The 22,922-nt window shown below is 38.6% G+C and overlaps 1 protein-coding gene across 8 annotated transcripts in view; it reads left to right on the top strand.

Annotated features, from left to right (window-relative positions):
• Positions 1-22,922, top strand: part of ARFGEF3 (ARFGEF family member 3) — a 90,728-nt gene that overhangs the window by 25,275 nt on the left and 42,531 nt on the right. For 4 of the 8 annotated variants that reach the window (XM_032102045.1, XM_032102044.1, XM_032102046.1 and 1 more), the window contains exons 5-12: positions 8,404-8,472; positions 11,309-11,440; positions 13,207-13,329; positions 14,816-14,858; positions 15,866-15,944; positions 17,805-17,909; positions 21,059-21,383; positions 22,739-22,851. In XM_032102045.1, coding sequence (XP_031957936.1) covers positions 8,404-8,472; positions 11,309-11,440; positions 13,207-13,329; positions 14,816-14,858; positions 15,866-15,944; positions 17,805-17,909; positions 21,059-21,383; positions 22,739-22,851 — 989 coding nt within the window. The remainder of the gene's footprint in view (positions 1-8,403; positions 8,473-11,308; positions 11,441-13,206; positions 13,330-14,815; positions 14,859-15,865; positions 15,945-17,804; positions 17,910-21,058; positions 21,384-22,738; positions 22,852-22,922) is intronic. The other 4 variants (XM_032102049.1, XM_032102048.1, XM_032102047.1 and 1 more) reach the window with 3 other exon arrangements.

The raw sequence follows: 22,922 nt of genomic DNA, 5'->3' as shown, positions 1-22,922 counted from the left end.
TTTAGCAACTTATCAACTGTTCTTTCCAAGATTGCTACCATAATGCTTTAAAGTTGCAAAGTGATTCTTTGAGTGCTAACAGTCATCTCTTAGTTTTTATTAATTTATATTCTGTATATATATTTATATTCTGTATGAATTGATAGGGTTCCAGTTATGGTGTCAAATTAGTCACTTGAGAAGGTCACTATTGAAAGTCCACAAGAAGTAGGAGAAAGTTCAGCAACAATTTTATTTTTTTTTTTGCCTCAGTTTCTATAACAATTATAGTTGACCTCTTTTAGGTTCTGTACAACCATGTTGTTACAGGTTCAGGAAGGTGGTCCTGATCTGGTGCAAATATTGAATGAAGCCGGACTGTGCTTGACCAACCAAACAAAACTTATGGTTAACTATTCCAGAAAACTTATCAGGAACTTTGTTGCTGCTGAGCAGGTCTTTGGCCCTCCAAGACAGAGAACAACTTACATGTTTCAGAAGTGGCTCCAAAGTGTTTGATCCAAAATGTTGACATAACACAACTGTACAATCCCAGTCTCAGTGAAAGACTGTATTGTAGACCATTTTCTTGAATATTAATAAATGAGATAATCACTCATAAACTCTCACAGATACATATCTTCTCATTGTTTTAAGATTAATATTTATGAAATCTATTTTTCCACATACAATGTGGTTATGCTTAATAGAATATAATTTTCAACTGTTCTGCTTTGTCTTGAACTGTAAAATCAAATGGAGGACTAAAACAACGTGGATTTAAAGGTATATGTAAACTGTGTTATTCCCTGCCTCTTTGAGGCACAGCATATATAATAGTTACATATAGAAATAAAGACAGTGATTTAAGTGCCCATTAAAAAGAAGAATTCATTGATGCAACAGTAAAAATATAACTGCTCAATGGTGATGGAGAGGAGAGACTTCATTATCAGGATGGGAAACAGCAACCCAATTGGTGATACTTGCTGTTTATGCATTTTAATTAATATAGAATTTGAGAACAAGTGACCATTTTTCCCTCTCAGCATATTTTATGCACTGCATTGTTGCAAACATTTTTCAATATCCCTTGCAATATAAATTGCAGTCCAGTCATCTTCTGAGCAGAGACAGACTATGCTTCGAATAAACTAAAAATAATAGCAATGATTCAACTTCAATTGCATGCTTCAATTCAGAACTGGTTAAAAATTTATATTAATAAAAAAAAAAATTTAAATGCTGAAAATTTGTAGAAGAAAAGTTTTGCCTGAATGTGCATTAGTTCTTGTAATAGTGGTTCCTGGTACGAGCTGTCATAAGCAGTAACTGATTTTTGTTCAGACCATAATTCAGAGGTGTGTTAGCATCTGCTCTGTTAAAGAGGGGGTTCTATAAAGACTTGCACAATATCAAGCAAATAATATTCTTTTCTAAGGTCGGTCCTGCTGAGAAATGCTAGATAGAGTTCTTAGTGCTTAGCCTTTTCATAAGATAACTTTTTGTAATGTAGGCCAACTACAAATCCAGACTCTCTTGGGTTTGCTTGTCTCATTTTACTTCTTTTTGGTTATTTTTAAAAGTCGCTTTATTCATGTGCTTAGTTATAAATAACCAGGTTAATTCCAATGGATTGAGTGACCTACCTTGTGTGCTTCAAGATAAGATCATCCTTTCCTGAGTTAATTAGAACTATGGTAAATGCCTAGTACTGTGATTAAAGAACTCCCCTGGTTCTTAGGTGCTTGGTCATTGTAGCCAAAACCAGTCTGGAGTTAAATAGCTGAGCTTTCTCCTTAAGGGATACAAAAGAATGGCAATGGTAATGACCTGAATGTGGCCAGATGGATGCTGGATGAGAGCTGCCTAAACCAGTCACTAGTGGATGCAGTATCTCAAAAATCAAACCTCTTTCCAGGATCCATGGCTTTTCCTCACTAACTTTCTGTGCTTGAATGCTATCCCTGAATAACCTCTGTGGGTTTGGTCAGACGTGTAATTTCAAAAATCTAAGCAGAGGGGTTGGTCAGCTTAAAAGATTTGCAGGATAGAAAAGTAGGCTTAGTTTCTTGCCTGAAGAAATTCTAATGCAAAAATTTTAGCTGTCTCAGAGCTGTGATGCTATGAAGGTGTTTTCAGATGGAGAACATGCTCATTCTGTCACACTGGAACTGTCACATTTGGTGTGGCATAATCAAAACCGTTGGCATCAGCCAAAAAGTAGCAAGTCCCTAGCTCTGGAAAGTGTAATTTCACACCTGTCCAGTGTGGAAGTACAAGTTCTTACAGACTTTTTTTATTCTTAGACACATACCAAGAACCTGGAGTTTGTTTAACCATTAAGAAAACGAATTGCAAAGACATTGTATCGTCACAACCCCAAATATAGAAACCCTTTAACTTTCATATATTGCCTTTTAGTCTTTTGCCTGCTGCCAGACGTGAGTGCTTACTGGTGGTGACAGTGCCAAGTTCTGCCAGCCAAACTGGCCACACAGCAGTGGCATGAAAGGGTCACTTGCCATAGCTTTTGCATGCAATAGTACCCGTACTGCAGGTGTGGCACAGCTGTGCACAGATGCACCCTTCTCTGGGTGCATCTCTGTAGACCTTCTCTGCTTACGAGCATTCCATGATCAGGGCCACTGCTACCATAGCTGTTAACACCATCTGGTCCTGGGGGCAGCTGAGGAGAGAACTTGTGTCCCAATAAGCTGTTCTGACACTGCCAGCCATCTCTGTGGGTCATCTGCCCTGGAGCTCCTCACATCTCTTGTAAGAGAGGAAAAAGATACAGAAACTATGTAACATAGTGGTTGGTGATGCAACCGCAAAACCAGCTTATCTGGCTTTTTAATATCACTTTTCTGGATGCAGGTCAGGATATGGTCTGGGATAGTGCAAAATCCTCTGGCAGGTCAGACAGCCTGTGGGATACCACTTCTTAGCTTGCCTTCAGGCTAACTTCTTGCCAATTAATCTAGAGATTTGAAACAGTAATTTTAAATCAGCTGTTGTAAAGTACATTGCCATGCAGAACACTTCCCTGTTATAGTTTTGCATTATCTGAGAGCAAGGGAGTTATCTTTCCTCTCCCCTGCCAAAAAAATTCTCTTGTTGTCAAGAATAAATGTCAAAATTTTCCACCCAGGGGAGATACCAGTTCTTTTTTTGCTTGACAGCTCTGGTTGTACTTACATCCATGTGTTGACATCCTGTTGAATCATTTTGGTAATTGATGCATGAAACTTCATTTTTATTTGAGAACTCTTTAAATTTTTGTTGGTATTTTTCAGTTTGGTATTTGTGCTTTTTCACTTTCATTTTACTCAGATTTGTGTATTATAATTTGTGCAGTAATGCAGTATACCTAAATAGGATGTAACCTTTGAAGGGGAAATTGTCATCCTAGTATTGCTATTCAGCCTTTTTCTTTATTTTTCCCTGCCTTTGATTGTTAAAATTCTAAAGACAAAAGCCCCTGTCAGAGTGTTGAGAAAAACTGTTAAGCATCTATTAAGCTTTGAATAATTTCTTTCCCTTCTACAACTGTACTGCATAAGCAGACATTTCACTTGGTTTCATACCACCATGAATAGTGTTCAGCAGCAGTTCTGTTTTAATCCAGTGAACTAAATGGGCATTGTCTTCTCAGAGCACTCAGCCTGTCATTACTGATGATGTGTAAGGTTCTCCTGTACCAGATCTAGTCCTTAAGTCTGAAGCCCTGGTGCATTCATAATGCTGAGCAGCATTTATGGGTTTACTAATTCATAGCAGACACACTCTCCTCTCTCTCCATAATTAAAATCTGCTGTTTGGTACAGTGACCCATGGTACAGCGTACATGACTTCATTAGTGCTTTTTGTTTCTCTTGCCCTTGTTTCCCTTCAAGGCCAAAGAGTGCGACATGAGCAGGTTACCAGTTATTCTGACAAATAGGAGGACACCTCCTGTCCAAACTATTTTGCAGAAATATTGGATGACTTTAAATGTCAAACTACTGAATGAGGTAGAGGGCTGTCCTTCCTTGTCTTCTGTCAGTGTTTTCCTCCAAGGGGCAGGATTTGAGAATCATCTGAGCGCACATTGCATCCAGGTTTACAAGCCTGCAAATAAAGGAAGTCAGGAAAGGCTTCTTTTACAAATCCCACAAAGGGATTAGAGGTGGCTGCAAAATTGTTTTGTTTGTAAATTGTAAAATTTTGAACCTTTTTTCTCTTTCTTGGGGGTACTGCTTGCTTTCTTACACGCTGTGTTTATTTGATGTGCCTCCACCATAAGTTTTTCAATGTGAGAGTTGCTTTCTACTACAGACATGTACTAAGCTCTTGCAGAACTTGGCCAGCAATGCTAGGCAGCCTTACAATCTAAAAACATTCCCTCTTTTTTCCTCTTCAAGAGGTCATAGAATGGTTTGGGTTGAAAGGGACCTTAAAGTTCATCTACTTCCAGTGCCCCTACCATGGACAGGGACACCTTCCTCAGACCAGGTTGTTCAAAGCCCCATCCAACCTGGCCTGGAATTCTCTCTCTTAAAGTATGGAATCACACAGAATCACAGAATGGGTAAGGTTGAAAGGGACCACAGTGGTCATCTGGTCCAATCTCCCTGCTCAAGCAGGGTTATCCTAGAGCACATGGCACAGGATGGATAGACGTCATGATGTCAGTTTAATTACATTGCACTTCAAATCCCATACATTTTGTTTTAATTGACCTACATTGTGGCATCAGAAGCAGATTTTTTTTGGTTTGTTTCTACTTACTGTGAAAACTACCCAGGTGTGTGCTCTTATACTACATTTGGGACTGTATCCTGGGACTCCAGGGAGTAGGAATTACACTTGTTGTTCCATGACAGAACTTCAACAGTAATTAAAATAAATACTTTCATTACAAATAAACCATTTATGGAAATGTGATCTCATCAGGCATTTGCAAGATAATGCTAGCCAATTAAAAAATCCTGTAACTTTTGTGACTTTGAAACTATCTCTACAGTTATATAAGTTCCTTCTTTAAAAAAAAAAAAAGTTGTTTAGAGTCCATGCCAATCAGTAAAAGCTGATTTTCAATTTTGTTTTTTACTGGAATTGCTTTCTAGTTATTAGGAACTGCTTTGTAGTTTTGTTTTTGCTTTCCCTAGCAGAGGTTGCAAAAAGAAAATGTCATTGCCCAAGAAAGCCTCTACCTTTCTTTTCTTTATTTTTTTAAATACAGATTGTTTGAGTTAGTGTCATGAGTAGTTAAGCAGCCTATGGGGATATCCTGTCTGGAGACTCAGTGTTTTCAGTGGATCTGAATGATTAAGTTTGGTTTTGTTTGGTTGGTTTTGATCCCATTTTTCATCCAGTAATTTAAAAGAGGAGCCTGCTGTCTTCCTGTTTGTTCCACATAAATGGGAAAACATGCAAGTTAAGTGTTTGGATCATTCCCAAGACTCTAAATGAGCCCTATAGCAGCGCTGATGGAAATCATAGCTGAGGGTAGTCTTGTGTATTGGTCAGAGATGGTGTTTCAGAACATACAAATGATTTGTGAGGGAAGGTGGAGCAGTGGAGTAAGGCAAGAATATACTGGCCGATAACTTGTGCTTCTGTCATTTGACTGCATCAGATCGTATGCCCTTTCTCTAGCTAGTGGGTTCCCAGATCTTTTTTTTTTACAAACAGTAGCAGTCAAAACTTAGCAGTCTTCTGCTGAAATTCTCTATTGCTTCATAGCAAGGTTTTGATCATCACTTCCTTACTGAACTTGATCTCTGATGTTTCTGTCATTCACGTTACATGCAGGTTTTTTGGCATTTGTGACAGAAAGGAGTATATATATGCACATGTATATATATGCACTAAGTTTTCACAGTTCAGCTCTATAAAAGAGGGAAATTTAAAAAAAAAAAAAAAGAGGGGAAGAAAGATATTTTGAAGAGCAAAGACTTAAAAGAATGCCTGAACTGGCGTGTCCTTCCATGCATTGTAGTGTATTGGCATCTGGGTTTTGATCTGTAGAAAGCATTAGATAGTAACACATCCTACAAAGCCAAGATGGGACAAGAGAGCAGAAAATCACATGAAGTAAATAAGGTTTTACAAGAAGGGAAAATCAGGACACACAAACTACTGAATAGGATTAGTCATGGATGTCCATCGCAGCTCTTAGCGTGGTAAGAAGAGATTTGTCAGTAGGAGGTAACAGTTGTCTGTCTCTGTGTTTAGGAACTGTGTTCTACACCTGTGTTTAACCCAGCAGTGTCTGGACAGTACAAATCAGTTTTTCCTTAAGTACTGAATATATATTTTTAGCTGGTTGCTGAGCTCTCACAGCTATTAGAAATGTCAATAAAATTTCAGGGTAATTAATAGTTGAGAAAGTGAGGCCCAACAGCTGACTGTGAGGCTGGCCAGTTTAGAATCCAGTTAGTGCTCAATAAAATTGTTTAACTTCAAAGTTTTAAATTTTGCACATATGGACTGAGCAGCAGATGGAAATATCAGCCCTTAAAGCTTACGTACTTATTAGCCAAATGAGATTATTGAGAGTTTTTATAATTGACTTTTTACTTTCCTGTTGTTCTGTAGAATTTGCTCTGTGGACAGGAAGAGAGGTACCACAGTTCACTTTCACTGGCACTTGTGCATGTACCAGTAAATGTTATGGATTGCAGAGAAATTTGTGGAGTTCCTATCAAGAAATACAAAGTACAGCATTCTTAATCATTTGCGGTTAGAATTAGATTGCTTTCTCTGGCAAGTTCAAGTGCTCTGTAGCTCGTATATCTCCTTGTAATACTGAGCTGGGCTGTGTAACACTTTTAAGATAAGAAAATCCATTTTGTCCATTTCGAAGAAAAGAGAAACCATGAAGAAGGAACTTGGCTCAGAAACGTTGCTTTGCTCTAAAGATAAATGCTAAATGTCTAAAAAAGAGTTTCTAGTGCAGGACTATTTAATTCATAAGAGTAGCGTGCCCTTTTTTGTTGTCACTTCCTCTAGTATTTATCCACATTGTTCAACCTCTATTTATGAAGGACTGAGAGTCAAGGCAAGATAATATGTACAGAAAACTGTAAAATTGCCATTACACAATGGTTTACTTGGAACACGTTTTGTAGTAATATCATCTTCTGTAAGAACAGATCAGGCTTCTGATTGGTATTTTATTTATTAAAAAAAAAGCAAACAAACAGAAAACCCTACAGCCTTGGAGTAAGGTGTGACATCCTGTAGTGAAATACAGTTTTTCTGCTGAGAAAAACATTGGTAAAGGTGCAGTGCATTTCAGTGTATAGAAACTTTTCAGTGTGAATCTCAAAATGCAAAACAGTTTATTTATGTCCTCCTTCAGGAAGATGTCACACTCACCTGTGGACAGACTCTTCTGTACTTTGCTTCTAGTTAACACCCAGTAATGTTGACTTATCTGATGGCCCGGATTTCCTTGTGAAGCAGAGAACGGTAGTTCTGAGTAGGGCTGAGAAGTTGTGGGGACCAATACATAAGTGTTAATGTGATTGATATTTGCAATTGTGATTGCTGGTACACTTATCCCAAGAAACTCATACTATTTCAGACCAAGCAAAACATAAATTCTGGTACTGGAGGATTTTATGCTTTGAAGGACAGAAAGCAGTAGCTGAGACTCTGTCTTCTGTGAGGCAGGAGAGATTGGAAAGGAAGACAGGAGGGAGGGAGGACATCTCCAGACATGAAAGGCATCGCACCACAGTTCCTCTCACCGCATTGCCCCACTCATCCATTTGCCCTGGTGGTTCACATCACATTGTCACTCCCCTTCTCTTCAAATGGACTTTTATCAACTCAATTGGGTTGAATTGGGCTTTTAGTTTCTTATTTCTCCTGCTGAATTCAGGACAGGACAAGCCTCCCTTCATGGACTGGGGTTTATGGATTGGTTTTTACTCATTATCAAGTGACTGTAATACACTTACTGGAAATATCCTATGCTCGGAAATCCTAGTGTCATGCAGTAATTAATGGCTTGTTTCACATAATACTTACCTATCTGTGCCACTTAAGTAATAACTTGCATTGTATGCATTTTTCCTTCCTCTTTTGTTATATTGATAGAAATGAATGCAAGGACTGATTATAAATCATGCAAAGCTTGTGGCTAAAATATGAATAGGGGTCCAAGGCCAGAGTTGATCACTGGATGGTCTTGCTTTTGGTGGTCATATGTAGGAGACAGCAATAAGTAATCCATTGGGTGGTGCCTCTAGGGCCAACAGATGTGGCTTCTCAGGAGGATCTCCTCTATCCCAGTAACACACGGTGCTAAGAAGCTTCTGATGCTGTTCTAAGAATTGGAAGGAGATGTGGCTAGAAGCACATGGGTGGGAAAAAGACTCAATAATGATTGAAACTTAATTTTTTTCATTTCCTCTCTTTTGATGCAAGGTCTTGCTCTGTATAACATATACCTCCACCTTTGAGCTGAATGGGAGTTCGGTGTTGAAGATTGCTGAGGTAAGTGCTTCTGTTATACCACAGCTTGTGTCACTTAACCTTTCCCCGCTACCTAGAGTGTGTCTTCCATATGTAACCTGAAACTGAGCTAGTCTGAAAAACATCTACTGTCTTTAGGACTGATATTACCTAATGTCTGTTGTTAAGAAATAGTTGCAAGTTGGGCGGGTTTGGGCTTGCATGGGAAGGCACTCTTGGAAGCTGACTGATAATTGTATATTACAGCATTACACATTTACTACTCCTCATATTTACTTTATTTTGCTTTTTTGCAGTAGAAAGGTTCTCTTGAGTTCTTTATAAAACAGCACTGTGCTGATTTCTTACTGGTTGCAAGTCTAACACTAATGAAGTGTCCTCAAGAGAAGCGTGTAAGCCATAGTGTGCCATGTTAGCACAAGTTCCTCAATGTTCCTTGTGTGTATCTCTTTCCTGACACATCCAAGTAAAACATTTATTATGCTTCTACATCCATTAGGCTATTAGTCACTCTATTCCCTCTAGTCCATTAGATTTTAGTATGAATTAAATTGTAAGGGAGCTTTGGTTGTAGAAAAACATACCTGCAGGCATATTAAGTGAGCCTTTTTTAGGTGGGTGATATTTTTAATACACTCTGTTGCCAGCCATGGGACTGTTTGTTCAGGTTAGAGAAGATGCACAGGAACACTTAATCCTCCTGTGCAACGCACACTGCTGTGTGCAGAATCTATTATAAAATTACATTGTTATTATGGTATGGGCAGAGCTAGTGTCTGTGAAGGAATGTAAATATTATTTACATGTCCTACACTCTCAAGTGTCTGTAGACATTTAGAGATGTGTGCCTTCTCATTTTTTTGGTATTTGGCATGGGGGTTTTTGTAAAAAAAAACAACATCCCATGTGAAAATAGCTTACTTTAGCTGGAAGTTACAGTATTTTCTGAGTTTAAGAATAAAACTGACCTTGTGTTATCTTATTGGAAGCTGAGAAAGGAGTTGTAGGGATAACAGGGAACCAAAGAAAACTACCTCCATTTTGTAAAAAATGAGTTTTAACAGGCAAGGATACAACATAAATAGTTCATGTATATAACATATACAGGATAAAAAAAATATAGTAATCATTCTAGATTAGCACAGCTTAGATTTTGGTTTCTCTTGTGCTAGGTGAGACCATAAGGTGTGGGCTATTTTTGGAGGTCTTCGTAAGCCCCATCTGTAGATGCTGCAGCAAGGATGAACTGAATTGCTACTTAAAGCAAGCCACAATTTTTGGATTTCTACTAAACCCTCTTTATGTCAGTGTTGCACACTGAAAAAAATACAGATAATTTCCCCTACTGCAGTTTTTCTCACATATTCTCACAGACTTCCTAACATGCGAGGCAAAAGCTGATGAATTCAGCTTAGTGCATCTCTTTGCTGTAGGTAAAGACCTCTAGATTAAACAAAGTACTTGCTGGCAAAAGCATTTGATGACTCTAAACCCTTCAGCTTTCAATCTTTAAGAGCATTACCTAAGACTGGGGGAAATGGTCAATCAGTCATGGTCTGTATGCTATAAACTGTAGAAATAATCAGAAATAATATTTTCTATTCTCTCTCTAAACAGCAGGGTTGTTATTCATCAAAAGCATTCTGAAAAATTGTAGTTGTCTTTCACAGATTGATGTGAAACTGCTGTTCTTGGTAGTTGCACTTCATTTTCATTCTCAGAAGACTAACCTGGTTTTAAAAAACTTTGCTAGTATACTGATACAAATTAGGACAATGAGAGTTCTTGTCTTTTATGGTGAGCAAGACTCTAATGCATGATGAGATGTGCCGGCAAGGCAAACAAAACTCATTTCCGTCAGTGAAAGCAGTGTCCATGAAGGAATGTAAATATTATTTACATGTCCTACACTCCCAAGTGTCTGTAGACATTTAGAGACGTGTTCCTTCTCATTTTTTGGTATTTTGGTACATACCCAGTATTACAAGCAGTAATATTGAGTGTGCTTGCTTCTGTTTGGAGTGTTTGGGGGTACAGTTATTTTCTCCACACTTCTTGAGAAAATACTAGGCCTTAGAGAATTCCTAGGTCTTCCTAAATAGCAAATCCTACCAGGCATGTACATGCTTCCCCAGGTTCCTCCTGCCCCGGCTTTAGGTAAGGCAAAGACTTTAACAGCTGGAATCACTATGCCTTTGTATCTGAATCTTCCAATGTATAAGCAGTAGGAAACAGAAAATAATTTCTCAGTTCAGCATTTGGTTAACCTTCTGACTTGCTTTAAGGGACAGGTGGCAGAGAGGAACTTTCTGTTCCAGTGCCCATGCTATTTAACATTTCTTTCCATGTTGGTCCCTTACTTTTCCTACCCTGCACTCTGTAGCAAGTAGAGCCACTCCACTTTCCAGGATTGGAAAGGTGCTGCCTTTGTTACTGGTAGAACTCTCTGAGGACTATCTCTGACAAACAAAGCTACAGTCTGGCTATTTTGCACTGCCTGAGCATTTGCAATTCATGTGTACAAAACAGTGGCACTCCAAATCTTTCTGAACCTTATCAGCTTCAAATTAAGGAAGCATCCAACATGAAGAGTACTATAACTTGTGGCCTAAGTATTTATTAATAGTATTGAAAATTAATTAATAATAGTATTGAAAATAGATTAACAGTATTAAAAATAGACTAAATCTTCCCCTGTGCACCTTCCCATGCTTGCCTAGACACTTGCAAGAAAATTTAGTTGATGCTGTTGCTTGTTTTTATGTGTGTGTTTGTTGCTCCAGTGTGTCTTTTGGAGGTTTATTTTGATTGACTCTGTTGTGTTTCATTAGCTAACCCTTCTGTGTTTTGCTCTTAGTTGTGTTTTGCATGCCATAGAGCTGGAAGTCCCCGAATGCATGAAATGATCAAAATGTCCATTGCACACCTCTTTGGAGCCCTGAGCTCTCGCATTTTTACTGCTGCTTCTTCATCAGTGGCTTTTCAAAAGGTACCTTGCCCAGCCATTTAGAACACAGGCCTTCTGTAAGATTGGAACTCAAGTGGACAGTACTGTTGCTTATTAGCTCGCATGCGGAGGGGAGAGAATAAGGAGGTACCAACCATGCTCTTTCCAGAAAGTCAGCCTACCTCTAAGAATGGTATTCCATTAATTAATTCAGGTACTCTAGAAAAAGGCTTACCGCTCAAAAAGAATGATCTCCACTGGAATGGTTTGGCCTCTGTGAAGGGCTGTATGTGGTTAGCAGGCTTTTAGGGTTATTTGTCCGCTGGAGTTCAAGTGATAGGTGAATGACAGGCAGAGTTGGTCCAGACCAGCTTACAAGAACATCTGCATCACTGACTGATTGATAGCTTGGTTTCATTTCAGTGGCAGTTAGAAAGAATCAAGAGTCTTGTTTGTGTGCCCATGGCCGTATTGATTAGACTGTGTAATCAGATCACTTTAATTTTTCCCTCTTAAAAACTCATCCTCATTAGGGAACTATAAAAATGACTTTACATCATATAATACCCTTCTCATTCAAAAATGTACACCAGGTGCATTTATGTATACTTCCGATGCATATAATTTATACTGTATATTTATATTTTTAATAATTTATATTTTTAATAATTTTTTCAAAGCTAGTTCAATTTATATTTACAGTTCTTGCTAGCTATATATCTAAACAGTGGCAGAATGAAACCACTAAAACTGAAAAATATAAAAGTATGTGAGCAATTGTTTAGTTTTTTTTTTTCTTTTTTGGTTGGTTGCTTGGTTTGGATTTTGGGAATTCTTCTTGTGGTCATAGTGAACGATAAAGCTTAGTGTAGGACAAAGGACCAAAACTGCTTCCTCTAAAAGACTGTATTGTACAGTTCTGTCACAAACCCACTCAGCTCCATCAAGACGTTTATCTACTTAGTAGTTACTGTGCAGTGTGCTTAAACTGTTTGCTCCAGTTACAGAGACCCAACACCTCCCATGAAGTATCTGATGAAGGATAGAACCTGCGCTTTTCAGTGTGCTGTCCACAGGATCCTAGCTGTGTAACACTTTGGCAGCCATTTGTGCTGGGGCAAAGGTCAAGCACCTCTCCGGGCACAGCACATTGACAGAAAACTGCCACCAGCTGGGCATGGAGTTGGGATGATCCATCAGTGTTCTTCTACTGCTACCTTGGCTCCCATGGGATCTCTGAGCAGAGGAGCCCTCTGCTGGATTGCCAGTTATTAAAAGGCAATTGTTTGTGTTATTTATGGTAAAGTGCTATTGTATTTTCTGTGTTAAGAAAGGCCTTCAAAGGCTTTCAGATGTGTTACAGTATGTAATAATTACCACAGAAAAAGTGGCAAATACCTGTACATCAGAAGCCACATGCTTGAAGAATTGGAAGGTATTTAACATTGCAGACATAGACTTGCAGAGGGGTAGTTACAGTAAGTATCAAGAAATGAACAATCAAAGCAGCATTTAATGAATTCTGTACAGAGCAAGGCAAGTACCAAAATCACTTGGGTTTGACAGGAGACTTTGCTGGTTTTGCCCCACCATTTCTGCAGCTGTGAGACTGATGAATTGCAGGCTGCTTCTAGATGCTGCTTACTTGGTTTCCATACTGCTGAAGACTTCTAATGCGCTAATAAAGCAATGAGAAATAGTATGGAAGGCTGACTCTCTGCATGCAAGAGACCTTGGTATCCTCCTAAAATGTGTTCCTGGCAAGTGACAGTTCATCTCTTTGTACTGCTGTCTTGTTTCCTCATCAGGTTTGCATTGAGACATATGTATCTAGCTGTCACCAGCGGAGCATTAACACCGCTGTGCGGGCAACCCTCAGCCAAATGTTGAGTGACTTGACTTTACAGTTACGACAAAAGCAGGAAAACATGGTGAGCCTTCTGGCATCAACAAATGGTTCCATGTCCATGGCTGCGTACCGTTTTGTTTCTCTGAATGCCTTATGGCTTTTATTTGACACTTCCTCAATTAATCCTGTTTAAAAGCTTTTTTGTGCTCTGATTATGCCTGCCTCAGAGCTCTCACATTGTCAGCTCTAGCTGGTTGGTTTGGTTTTTTTTTCCTTCCATTATCCAAAACAGACTTTGTTCTGATGTCAGGCTGCCTCAGCCTTTTCCATTCTTTTATTTTGTTTGCTTGTTTTTCTAACGTTTATTGAAATCCTTCTGCCAAAAGTTTTTGCATGACAAATATTTATGTAACAAGAGCAGATTCTCAATTAAGGAAAGTGTAATTGAAGTTTTTCTTCCACTTTTTTAATAGAAGATAATTTTAAGTTAATAAAATTCTTTTTTTCTTTGTTAGCAAAAAAAAAATTATTTATTTCATTATTAAAATCCATAAGAGCTGTTTGAATGACATCCAAGCACATTTTCAGCAAAACTGTAAATGTTCTGGGTAAATGTGGAATTACATTGGCTTCTTACATTTGTTTGTACTGCTTTGTATAATATCATATTGTCAAAAAAGTACTATTTGTAAAAGCCAGTTTCTATTTATTAGGAAATTTTAAGGACTGTAGTTGCACAGATTTCTTTTCCTTATATCTGCTTTGGGTTAAGATGATCACGTCTATTTTGGATTAGTAGACTAGATTGCTTTTATCCTGCTGAGCAATGGCAAAAAGAATTAATCAGTTTAAGTAAACTTGTCTTCTGTTTGTGCTAAGTAGGTTCATTTTACTAGCCAAAGCATTTACCCAAAAAAACCCTCAAACAAACAAAACCAGTTTGGGTCTGCAAATTCAATTTTGTTAGTTCTTTTCTTAGCTGAGGAGTAGGTAAAAGGGTATGAGAGCTGCATGTAGTTCCTGGCAGTTTGTTACTGATGCTTGAGAGAAGAACTTGGCTTGACCCTGTTGTGCACTGGTAGGAAGAATCCCATACCGCAGCTGAACCAAACGATATAAGAGATCATTTCCATTTCCTGACTGCCATTAATTCTGTTGATACTGTAACATTAGCATTGTCAGTGTTCTAAACTCTGTAATACTCCATTGATTTTGGTTTCTAAGTAGTTTGTGAAGTCTAAACTATGCTTTCCTCTCAGTTATTTTCAATGCAATTTACATGCCTAATTATTACTGAGTTGTTTTAGGTGTAGGAAATCCCTTAAGGACTTACAAAGCTTTCAACATCATTGAGATGCAATTTCCTTAAATCTAAATGACTGTTAAATCAGATCTTAAGGAATTTTTTAAAATGTTTTGCAAAAGCTTCACTTAAAAACCCTAGCAAACAAAAAACCCGAAATAGATAGAGGACATGAATTTAAGAAAGTTCTGCTGTTAAGTTATTGCTTCTATAGTATTCTTCTGCTCCTTGCACCAATTACACCACCTTTGTCTTTCCTCGACAGACAGCTGAAAACCCTGACACCTTGCAGAAATTCAAGAGTCAAGGTAATACTTTTTTAGTGACTCCTTCCAATCCAACTTTTTTATTCTTAACTTTCCTTTTATCAACACAGTGCTGTTTGATGTCATGGGAGTTGCACCCTTAGGGTTTCATAACTTCTCCATAGTTTGGTGTTCTCTCTGTTCCCTGTGGTAGGAGCTGAGACAGTCCTGTTAGCTCCTGATATTTTCAGTTGTGTCTTCATTTGGACCATGGTAACAGCATTGTACTCAACATAGTAATAAATTTTTGTTTCAAGGTGCTAACTTCTGTAATTAAGGAGTTCCAGTGGTCTGGAAAAAATTTTAGTAAGTGCCTTTACTTCCTGAAATGAAATAGATTCACAGAGTAAGATGTGGAATCTGAAAATGATTATTTTATTTCAGTCATATATTATATTATATGATTATATAATGACTACTTTTGAAAGCGCATCACTATTGAAGGTGTGTTTACACTTGCCAGGTGATTCTTTTACAAGAGAATGTTCTTCTATTCCCATTGTAGCTTTACTTTCAACATCTTCTAGTGAGAAAAGATAGTCCCTGCTTTTGACCTTCACAGAGGATTTCTGTAGGAGAACTTGTGTGAATGAAGACTAAAATCTTTGAAGAGCACAAGCATTCTTTTATAAGATCAGAACATGGTCAGACATTAGAAGTTGTGTAAGAGAGAGAAGCTGCAGGGAGAGATACAGAAATTGGCTGCCGTGTAGAAATACTGGGGCCTATCTTTTTTATTATTTAATTGTATACTTATTTTATTATCTGAATTTGATTTCAGCTAACCTTCTGTAAATGCATGTAAGCAATTAATGCTCTCTCCGGAGTTAATACTGCTGCTTTTGCATTTTGTGGCGATCACTTTCCAATCTAGGACTTTCCTACTGCATCTTCTCTATGAATTTTGGTAGCCCTGGCCCTTGTTTAGAAGCTCTGACCAGCTCTGATGCCATTAAGGTTGTAATCCAGCTGCTCATATGTAATGCTTCTGATCTTTGTCCTTTTTGGAGGTACTTCAGCTGAGTCTCTTTGTGATGATGTTGTATCTGTCCTCAGTGTGCTCTGTGAGAAGCTCCAGGCTGTCATAAAGTGAGTTATTTAAATTTATAGTTTCAATTTATTACCTGGAGATTGAGAGTTTCACTGATGCATGTGATTGTACTGTTGTAGTTCTGGAATTATGGATCAAAGCTGTGCTTCAATGAAGTGTTTACTACAGAAAGTATTGTTCATGATGCATTAATTTAATCCTCGCTTGAATTGAGGAGCTAATTTGCCTTCTTTGTGCACTGTTCAGCTTTAAAGAGCTTCCAGCAAATCTAATCTGTCGCTAACTTCCATACAGCAGCAAAATACTAATCCAAGGAGAAGTTTTCTTTTCTGGCTGGAATAGCCATCATAGAGAGAATAACAAGTACAAGAGCCATGGAAAGACCTAACAGAAACTATATTTAGAATTAATAAATCTGTCCTTCTTAGGCAAGCATTTATCCAATTGAAGTAATTTGTATTATCAAATAATTCTTCCAATTTAGGAATATCATACACTCTACCTACTTGAAAATGCACGATCTTAACTTTTAAAATGTGGTTGTTATGGACAGTGTGTTATATGCTCTACAATTTTCAGAAGCTACCAGAGGCGAAGATAGCACAGGCATCTGTGTGCAGTTCTACAGACTTTCTTCCCATGAGTGTCCCTAATAACAGCAAAATTACAGAGGAGTGCCTTTCTTAGCATTATTTAATCAGTGTCAGCATCTGGGAGAATAAAATCAAGAGTGCAGGGATGCCCTGTGCATGCCCATGCAAGTGTCAACTGCAAGATGATGATCATCTGCATGAAGACACATTGTAAGAAAAGCTGTTGGCAAAAAAGGCATCTGTACCTGGAGTGCCTGTGCCTTTCCAGATAGGCATGGACTGTTGTGAGGAAAAATTTATCACCTTTAAAATATATGAGAAGCCAGCAGTTTTCAACCTTCCATAGCACAGAGTTATAAATCTAGCTTTGAGCCTCAGGATTTAGTGTTTTCTGCATGGCTTGTGAAACAGATACTGCTCTACTTGGAAGAAAATTCATATATGTGAACAAAAGGAACTCAGGCTGTGATAGAAAACCAGGTATTTCTTACTCCTTAATTTCAGTTAAGATAAATCCATTCTTTACAGCTTCCTTGACCTACAATCATGTATCAGAAAATGCATTCCTCCAGCTCTCATCTCTGACCAGAAGAGAGTTATTAAATCCTAGTTTTCTCAGAAGTGCAAACCAGACTGTGGGTGCAGTTGCCATGGAATGCTCCTTTCATAAGGCAGACCTCAGCCTTGCTTGTCTTCTGGATCCTGCAGTTAATGTTAAGAGTAGGCACAGGCAAAGTGCATGTTACAAGTATATCAGTTCCAGGTGTCCACAGGTTCTTTAATATTATTTCTCATGAGGCTTTCTTTGAGTTTATGGTTCTGACAGAGTAACTGGCAAGGCCCTGAAAGCCATGTTATCGTGTTATCATGCCTGTAGGCATTGACTTTTGACCATTGTGGCCACCACCATGAAAAAAAAAATAAAATAACCAGAAGAGAGTAGCCTAAACATGCTTCAGATTGCCTGAAGAAACTACCCAATAGTCCAAAATCTTCAGTTGTCTCCTCTTCCTCTGTTTGAGGCTTCCTTCCCAAGGTTTTAGATTGAATTTGAGTAATTATTTGGGTTTTATTCTTCCTCTTTTTTCACTTTTTTTTTTGGTAGTAGTAGATCATTGGCATGTGGTCAGTACAAGGTAAATGGGATGATGCAGGTGATCACACCATTGTAAATTGATAGAGAGAAGCAAAATAAATCACTGCTGTAAATTACAGTATAATTTTCAAGTGAACTAAAGTGGTTGTTTTAGAAAATTAAATAGTCTTTGTTTTAATATGATGTGAATGGCATCTTTTCTTTGCCAGTGACAATCGTCAACTTCAGCTTCTTTACTTGGAGTGCATCCTCTCCATGCTAAACAGCTCCTCCCCCAGCATGCACCAGCACAAAGGATTCACTGATCTAATATGGTGAGTACATCTGAAGACTAACGCAAATACTCAGTTTGTAATGTAAAAGGACCTGCTCCCACCAGCCATGCAAACAAACCAGTAAAAAGTCTCCAGGTGTGAGCAGACCTTGCTGTTAACCTATTAATTTTCTCCGTTTTCGTTTCTTTTCTTCTTTGCCTTTGTTTTGCAAGTTCTTTTACTAAGAGTTTGGATTAAAAGGCAGAGATGCTACGTTGTTCTTCGGACTTAGATGTTTATTATCTTCTTATCTGTAGCACAGCTGCACGGGATGTGCCTCTTAGTTAACAAGGTGGAAAATGGCTCTAACTTCCAAGGTCTTTTAAGGTCCCAATCACACAATTATGAAATGCCAACTAATTTGTTTTTACTTATAATCCAATAACTAACTATTCATGATCCGCATTGCGGGTTTTTTGACCCAATACCAGAACACCCAGATTTGTGAAGAAGAAGGAGAAAAGAAGGAGAACAAATCCCCACCCAAAATCCTCCATATTGTTATACATATATATATTGTTATATCCCAGAAACCTAAATTCTCTAAACCCAGGGTTCCAACATTAACCTACTATCAGTTCTTTCTGTGCCTCATATAAAATTGGTTAGGACCGCCTGCTCAGCTACCACATTAAATCCCGGTGGTGAATTATCACTGTAATGAAGTCTAATGGATTTAGCCAGAGCAGAAAATCTCTTATGCTTTCTGCAATAGTTTGGATTTGTGTGTGGCATTAAACATAGAGATGCTCTGCTTTTCATAGGAGGGTACTGTTGAGATTCTTCATGTTCTGATACAATAATATAGGAAGGTAAGCAAAATTAATGTCAAATATGTGCTGGTGACCAAAAATCCTTATTATGACCTGCATCGTTGTATAAGTGTTGAGGCTAAATAGTCTTAATGGTGCTTCTATTTTATCAAGAAGTTCTCCTTTTTAATACACTTCACCAGAAAAGCTTGATACCTTTGGTTTTCATATCTACCTCTAAATTGTTTGATACCATCACCTCAAAGCACCTGAAGTAATCCTTCTTTCCTTGTGATTGAAATAGTGGGATTTTTATTGCCTGTGGATAATTGAGTTACAGTAATAAAGCAAGAATGTAAGTAATATGCAGTTCCTTGCAGTCTGTGCCCATCTTGTGACCTAGTCAGGTGATTGTATTAAGGAGAGATATATGTGACTGTTAATGTGTTTCTTGTGCTTTTACCCTGTGATTTTTGAAACTCAAGTGTGTGCCTTGGTCCCAATTCTAAGGATACAACATGTAGAGGCACCCATAACTCCCCCTGCTGTCCCAGGAACATCAGTGGCTGCAAGACTGGGAGGTCTTTAGACTGGTAACACTTGGCAGTGTTGCACAAGGACTCAGTGCTGAGGCCTCTTGGAGCTCTAACATAAGAGCAGAACTCCCTCTCTCATGGCAGAGTCATTTCAGAGGTTTCTGCCTTCGAATTTCACCCAACCCTTTTGTGACAGATTGTGGGGCTATCCTATAAGCAAGGTCACTGAAATGATCTCAGTTAAAAGAAAGCACTTGCTATTTTATTTTTAATTTACATCATTTTGATGATCCTGTTTATGCTGCAAATGTACAGGTGTTTGTGTCTGTAACTGTGTACCATGAGGGCAAGCCATCAGGGGTGGGACTTTTTAACCTGCACTGCTGCCAAAGAATGAATATGCATGCTTCAGCTACCTGCTTAAGTGGGGGGAAAAAAACCCCAAAACACTAGGAAGATGTGAAACAGTTTAAACTGCAAACATGATTTTGAACATTTTGTACACACTAATACATTACCTGTCTAGTGAAGTTGTGATCCAAACTGGTAGCTGTCATTGTTCTTTAAAGAGCTGTTGCCTACATGCACACAGGTTTCACTCTGACTGGCACTTTTTAGTCAGTTCTCAACAGAAGATAAAGAAGGGAGCAGATAGAGAAGATTTAGCTCTGTGTTCTGACAGCATTCTCCATAGTTTGATACAGAAACACTTTGATAAGACTAAGATGTGTGGGGAATATATTGCTGTTGCAACCTGTGATTATGCCTGCTTTGAGACAGGCATGTTTCTTAAGCAGTGAATTGATATGTTTTGAAATGTACTTGATTGGAGAAATAAATGGAATAAACAGATTCAAAGTCATTATCTGATGTCCTATTAAAAGCTGTTTTTCCTTCTGTGACTTGAGAAAGCTGAGCTGTTTCAACAATCTTGTTAAGAGAAGCAATGAAAATTCAGGACTGCAAAAAATCTTGAGAAAATAAAATGTACTTACCTATGAGGATGTATTTTATGAATTGTTACTTGTAATTGGGTGCTTGCTCTAGGCACTCGTTTGAACCCCTGAGACGTGGGTGAAAACCAGATTTGGGACTCATTCTCAGGCAGCCCTTGGCTTCTTAATTTAAGGTCTTGCAGACTGAAGTAAAATGTCAAGTGTGTGAGTGCAAAGCTGAAATAACGTCTAATGGAGCAAAGTGCTGAGCTGGCTTTTGTTCCACAGAAGAGTGATCTGCTCGTGTTGAATCACTTAACATGAGTGCTCATGCAGAAAGACAGTTGAAGGAAGGATGGGTATTTACTGTGTAGTGGCATATGAGTGGTATAATGCGCACTTTGAGTTATTGTAGACAGCTTTAATTATGTTCTCAAAAGACAGCCAAACAAGCTCACAACTAAGGGTGCTAAAATAAATGCATGTGCAGCTCAGTGATGGAACATTCAGCCTTCTAGTTAACATAGATTAGTTCTTGTTTAGTCAGGTTTTTTTAAAGCTCCCAAGTTGGACTGAAAAAGAGACACTTAGCAGCAGAAGCCTAGAATTTCTGCCTTGTGATAGGCTGCAGCCAGTGAAAGAGGCAGGCATACTATCCTGCAAAGGGACAGCAGTGTGCAGCAACATGAACTTGCAAAATCAGTACCATGTTTCTACAGCACACAGAGGTATTTCCATATGGACTAGCATGCTGATGCTTGGGAGATGAAAAAAGTCTGGCATAATTTGTTTTTCTATCTAACCACTGCTGTTTGACTGATCATTAAAACAAGAGTGTGTATCTCATTTAGCCATGGGCTATTTTCAATCTGTTCTTGTGAGAGTATTTTTTTCCAGTTACCATCTGCTGCTTTTCTCTTTCTCAGGAAGCAACTGTGTCCAGCCCTAATAGTAATCCTGGGAAATCCAATCCATGACAAAACTATCACCTCTGCCCACAGTAGCATCTGCCTTGAGGCTGATTCACCTTCCTCAGGGATCTCTGATCATGGCCGGGGTTCAGGTTGTTCTTCCACGGCACCTGCCCTTAGTGGGCCCGTTGCACGGACCATATATTATATTGCAGCAGAACTGGTTCGACTGGTGGGGTCAGTGGAATCCATGAAGCCTGTGCTACAGTCTCTGTATCACCGAATATTGCTTTACCCACCACCTCAACATCGAGTAGAAGCCATCAAAATTATGAAAGAGGTAGGGTAATCACATGTGCAAATCCAGACATGTAAAACAAAATGTTTGTTTAACAGTAAGTGTTCCTGATATGTACATACCAATCCATTTCAAACCTTCTCACATAGGGATGTTGAAATTGTCCTTTCTGAGCACAACTGGTATGTCAGTACCACTCTGACAAATAGCTTTATGCAGTTGTAATAGCTGTATTTGTCTCCATAATGCAAGCTACTCTGGCAGCTCCATCAGTGCTCATGCTGTGGTGCGCGTGGAGCAGATCCTGTCACTGAGTCATGACTGCTCTTTTGGGTGAGATAGAGCATTACGATCCAGTTCACAACTCCTTTGGCATCTTTCCCCAGACACATCCTCACAGTGTGGTTTCCAGGCATTAAGGTCCATATATGCTTTGATAACATGCCAGGTTTTTGAAATCCAGTTTCTTGGAGCTTTTTTTGAATAGACACAAGAAAGCTGCCAATGTCTTAAGAACCCATTTCAAGACCAGTCCATTCTGGCTTTTTGCCCAGTGCCTCTGAGAGCACTAAAACTGGAGCACTGGGAGTCTTACTTGAACATTATCTGAAACCTTGGACTCTTCCATTCCACATGGGCACCTTTCTTCTCATGTTGTGGAACACAAGGCAATTCATGTAATTTGTAGGATCAGTGGTATCTCCTAGAGAATTTTTCATCTAGCTTGTGCATACCTAGGCTGTTCTGTTTCTGAAAAATCTTTCTTAACACCACACAGCCACCCACTTCGTTGCTGTCTAAACTAGCAGTCATCCTATCATTGTCTTTCTCTAATTTTAAGCAGTAGCAAGGTGGTAATTGAAGTTTTAGGGAAAGCTTAGTGTAATGTTGTTTTGTGTAGGATGTACCTGTTGCCTCTTTGGGCTCATTAGTACATGCTTGTTTGTATTTCCTGGTGGGCATTAACAAGATGCCACCCAGCAGGCTGAGTCTGAAGGAATCACTTTGCGTATCTTTGCATGATTCCACCATTTTGTAACTAGGTGACTGAGGAGAAAGGCTTCCTTTGGTATAAACTATAATAAAAAATAACTTATGTAGGCATAAAAATTGTCTTGTGGATAGTATCAGATGAAAAAAATTCAGTCAAAAATGTAAAGCACTGGAGAACTTTCTAAATGTGATCCTTCCTGAATATTCTCCTTTACTTGCTTTTCTGCCTTTAAAAAGAGGAAAGGTAGCTTTAATAAGTAGAACATCAGTGTGCTGTTTTCCTTTGCTGTGAGAAATTACAGTAGTGCTACCTTGGGTTCCAGGGCTTGATAGAATTATGACTTATTTATTGTATTTAAATAGTGCTTAGATAATCTACTTACTTCCATTTCCTTTCCTTTCAGATACTTGGCAGTCCTCGGCAGCTTTGTGATTTGGCAGGGCCCTGCTCTTCTGAGTCAGAATCCAAGAAGAGGTCTATTTCTAAAAGAAAGTCCCATCTGGATCTTCTCAAGCTGTACGCTTTGTTTCCTCCTTTAGCCTCTTCTGTCTTAAACCTGTGCACACCGAACACTTAAGCAGTTCAGG

This window comes from Corvus moneduloides, chromosome 3 (assembly GCF_009650955.1).
Source record: "Corvus moneduloides isolate bCorMon1 chromosome 3, bCorMon1.pri, whole genome shotgun sequence".
NCBI lineage: Eukaryota > Metazoa > Chordata > Aves > Passeriformes > Corvidae > Corvus > Corvus moneduloides.
This window is presented reverse-complemented; position numbering and strand designations above follow the sequence as displayed.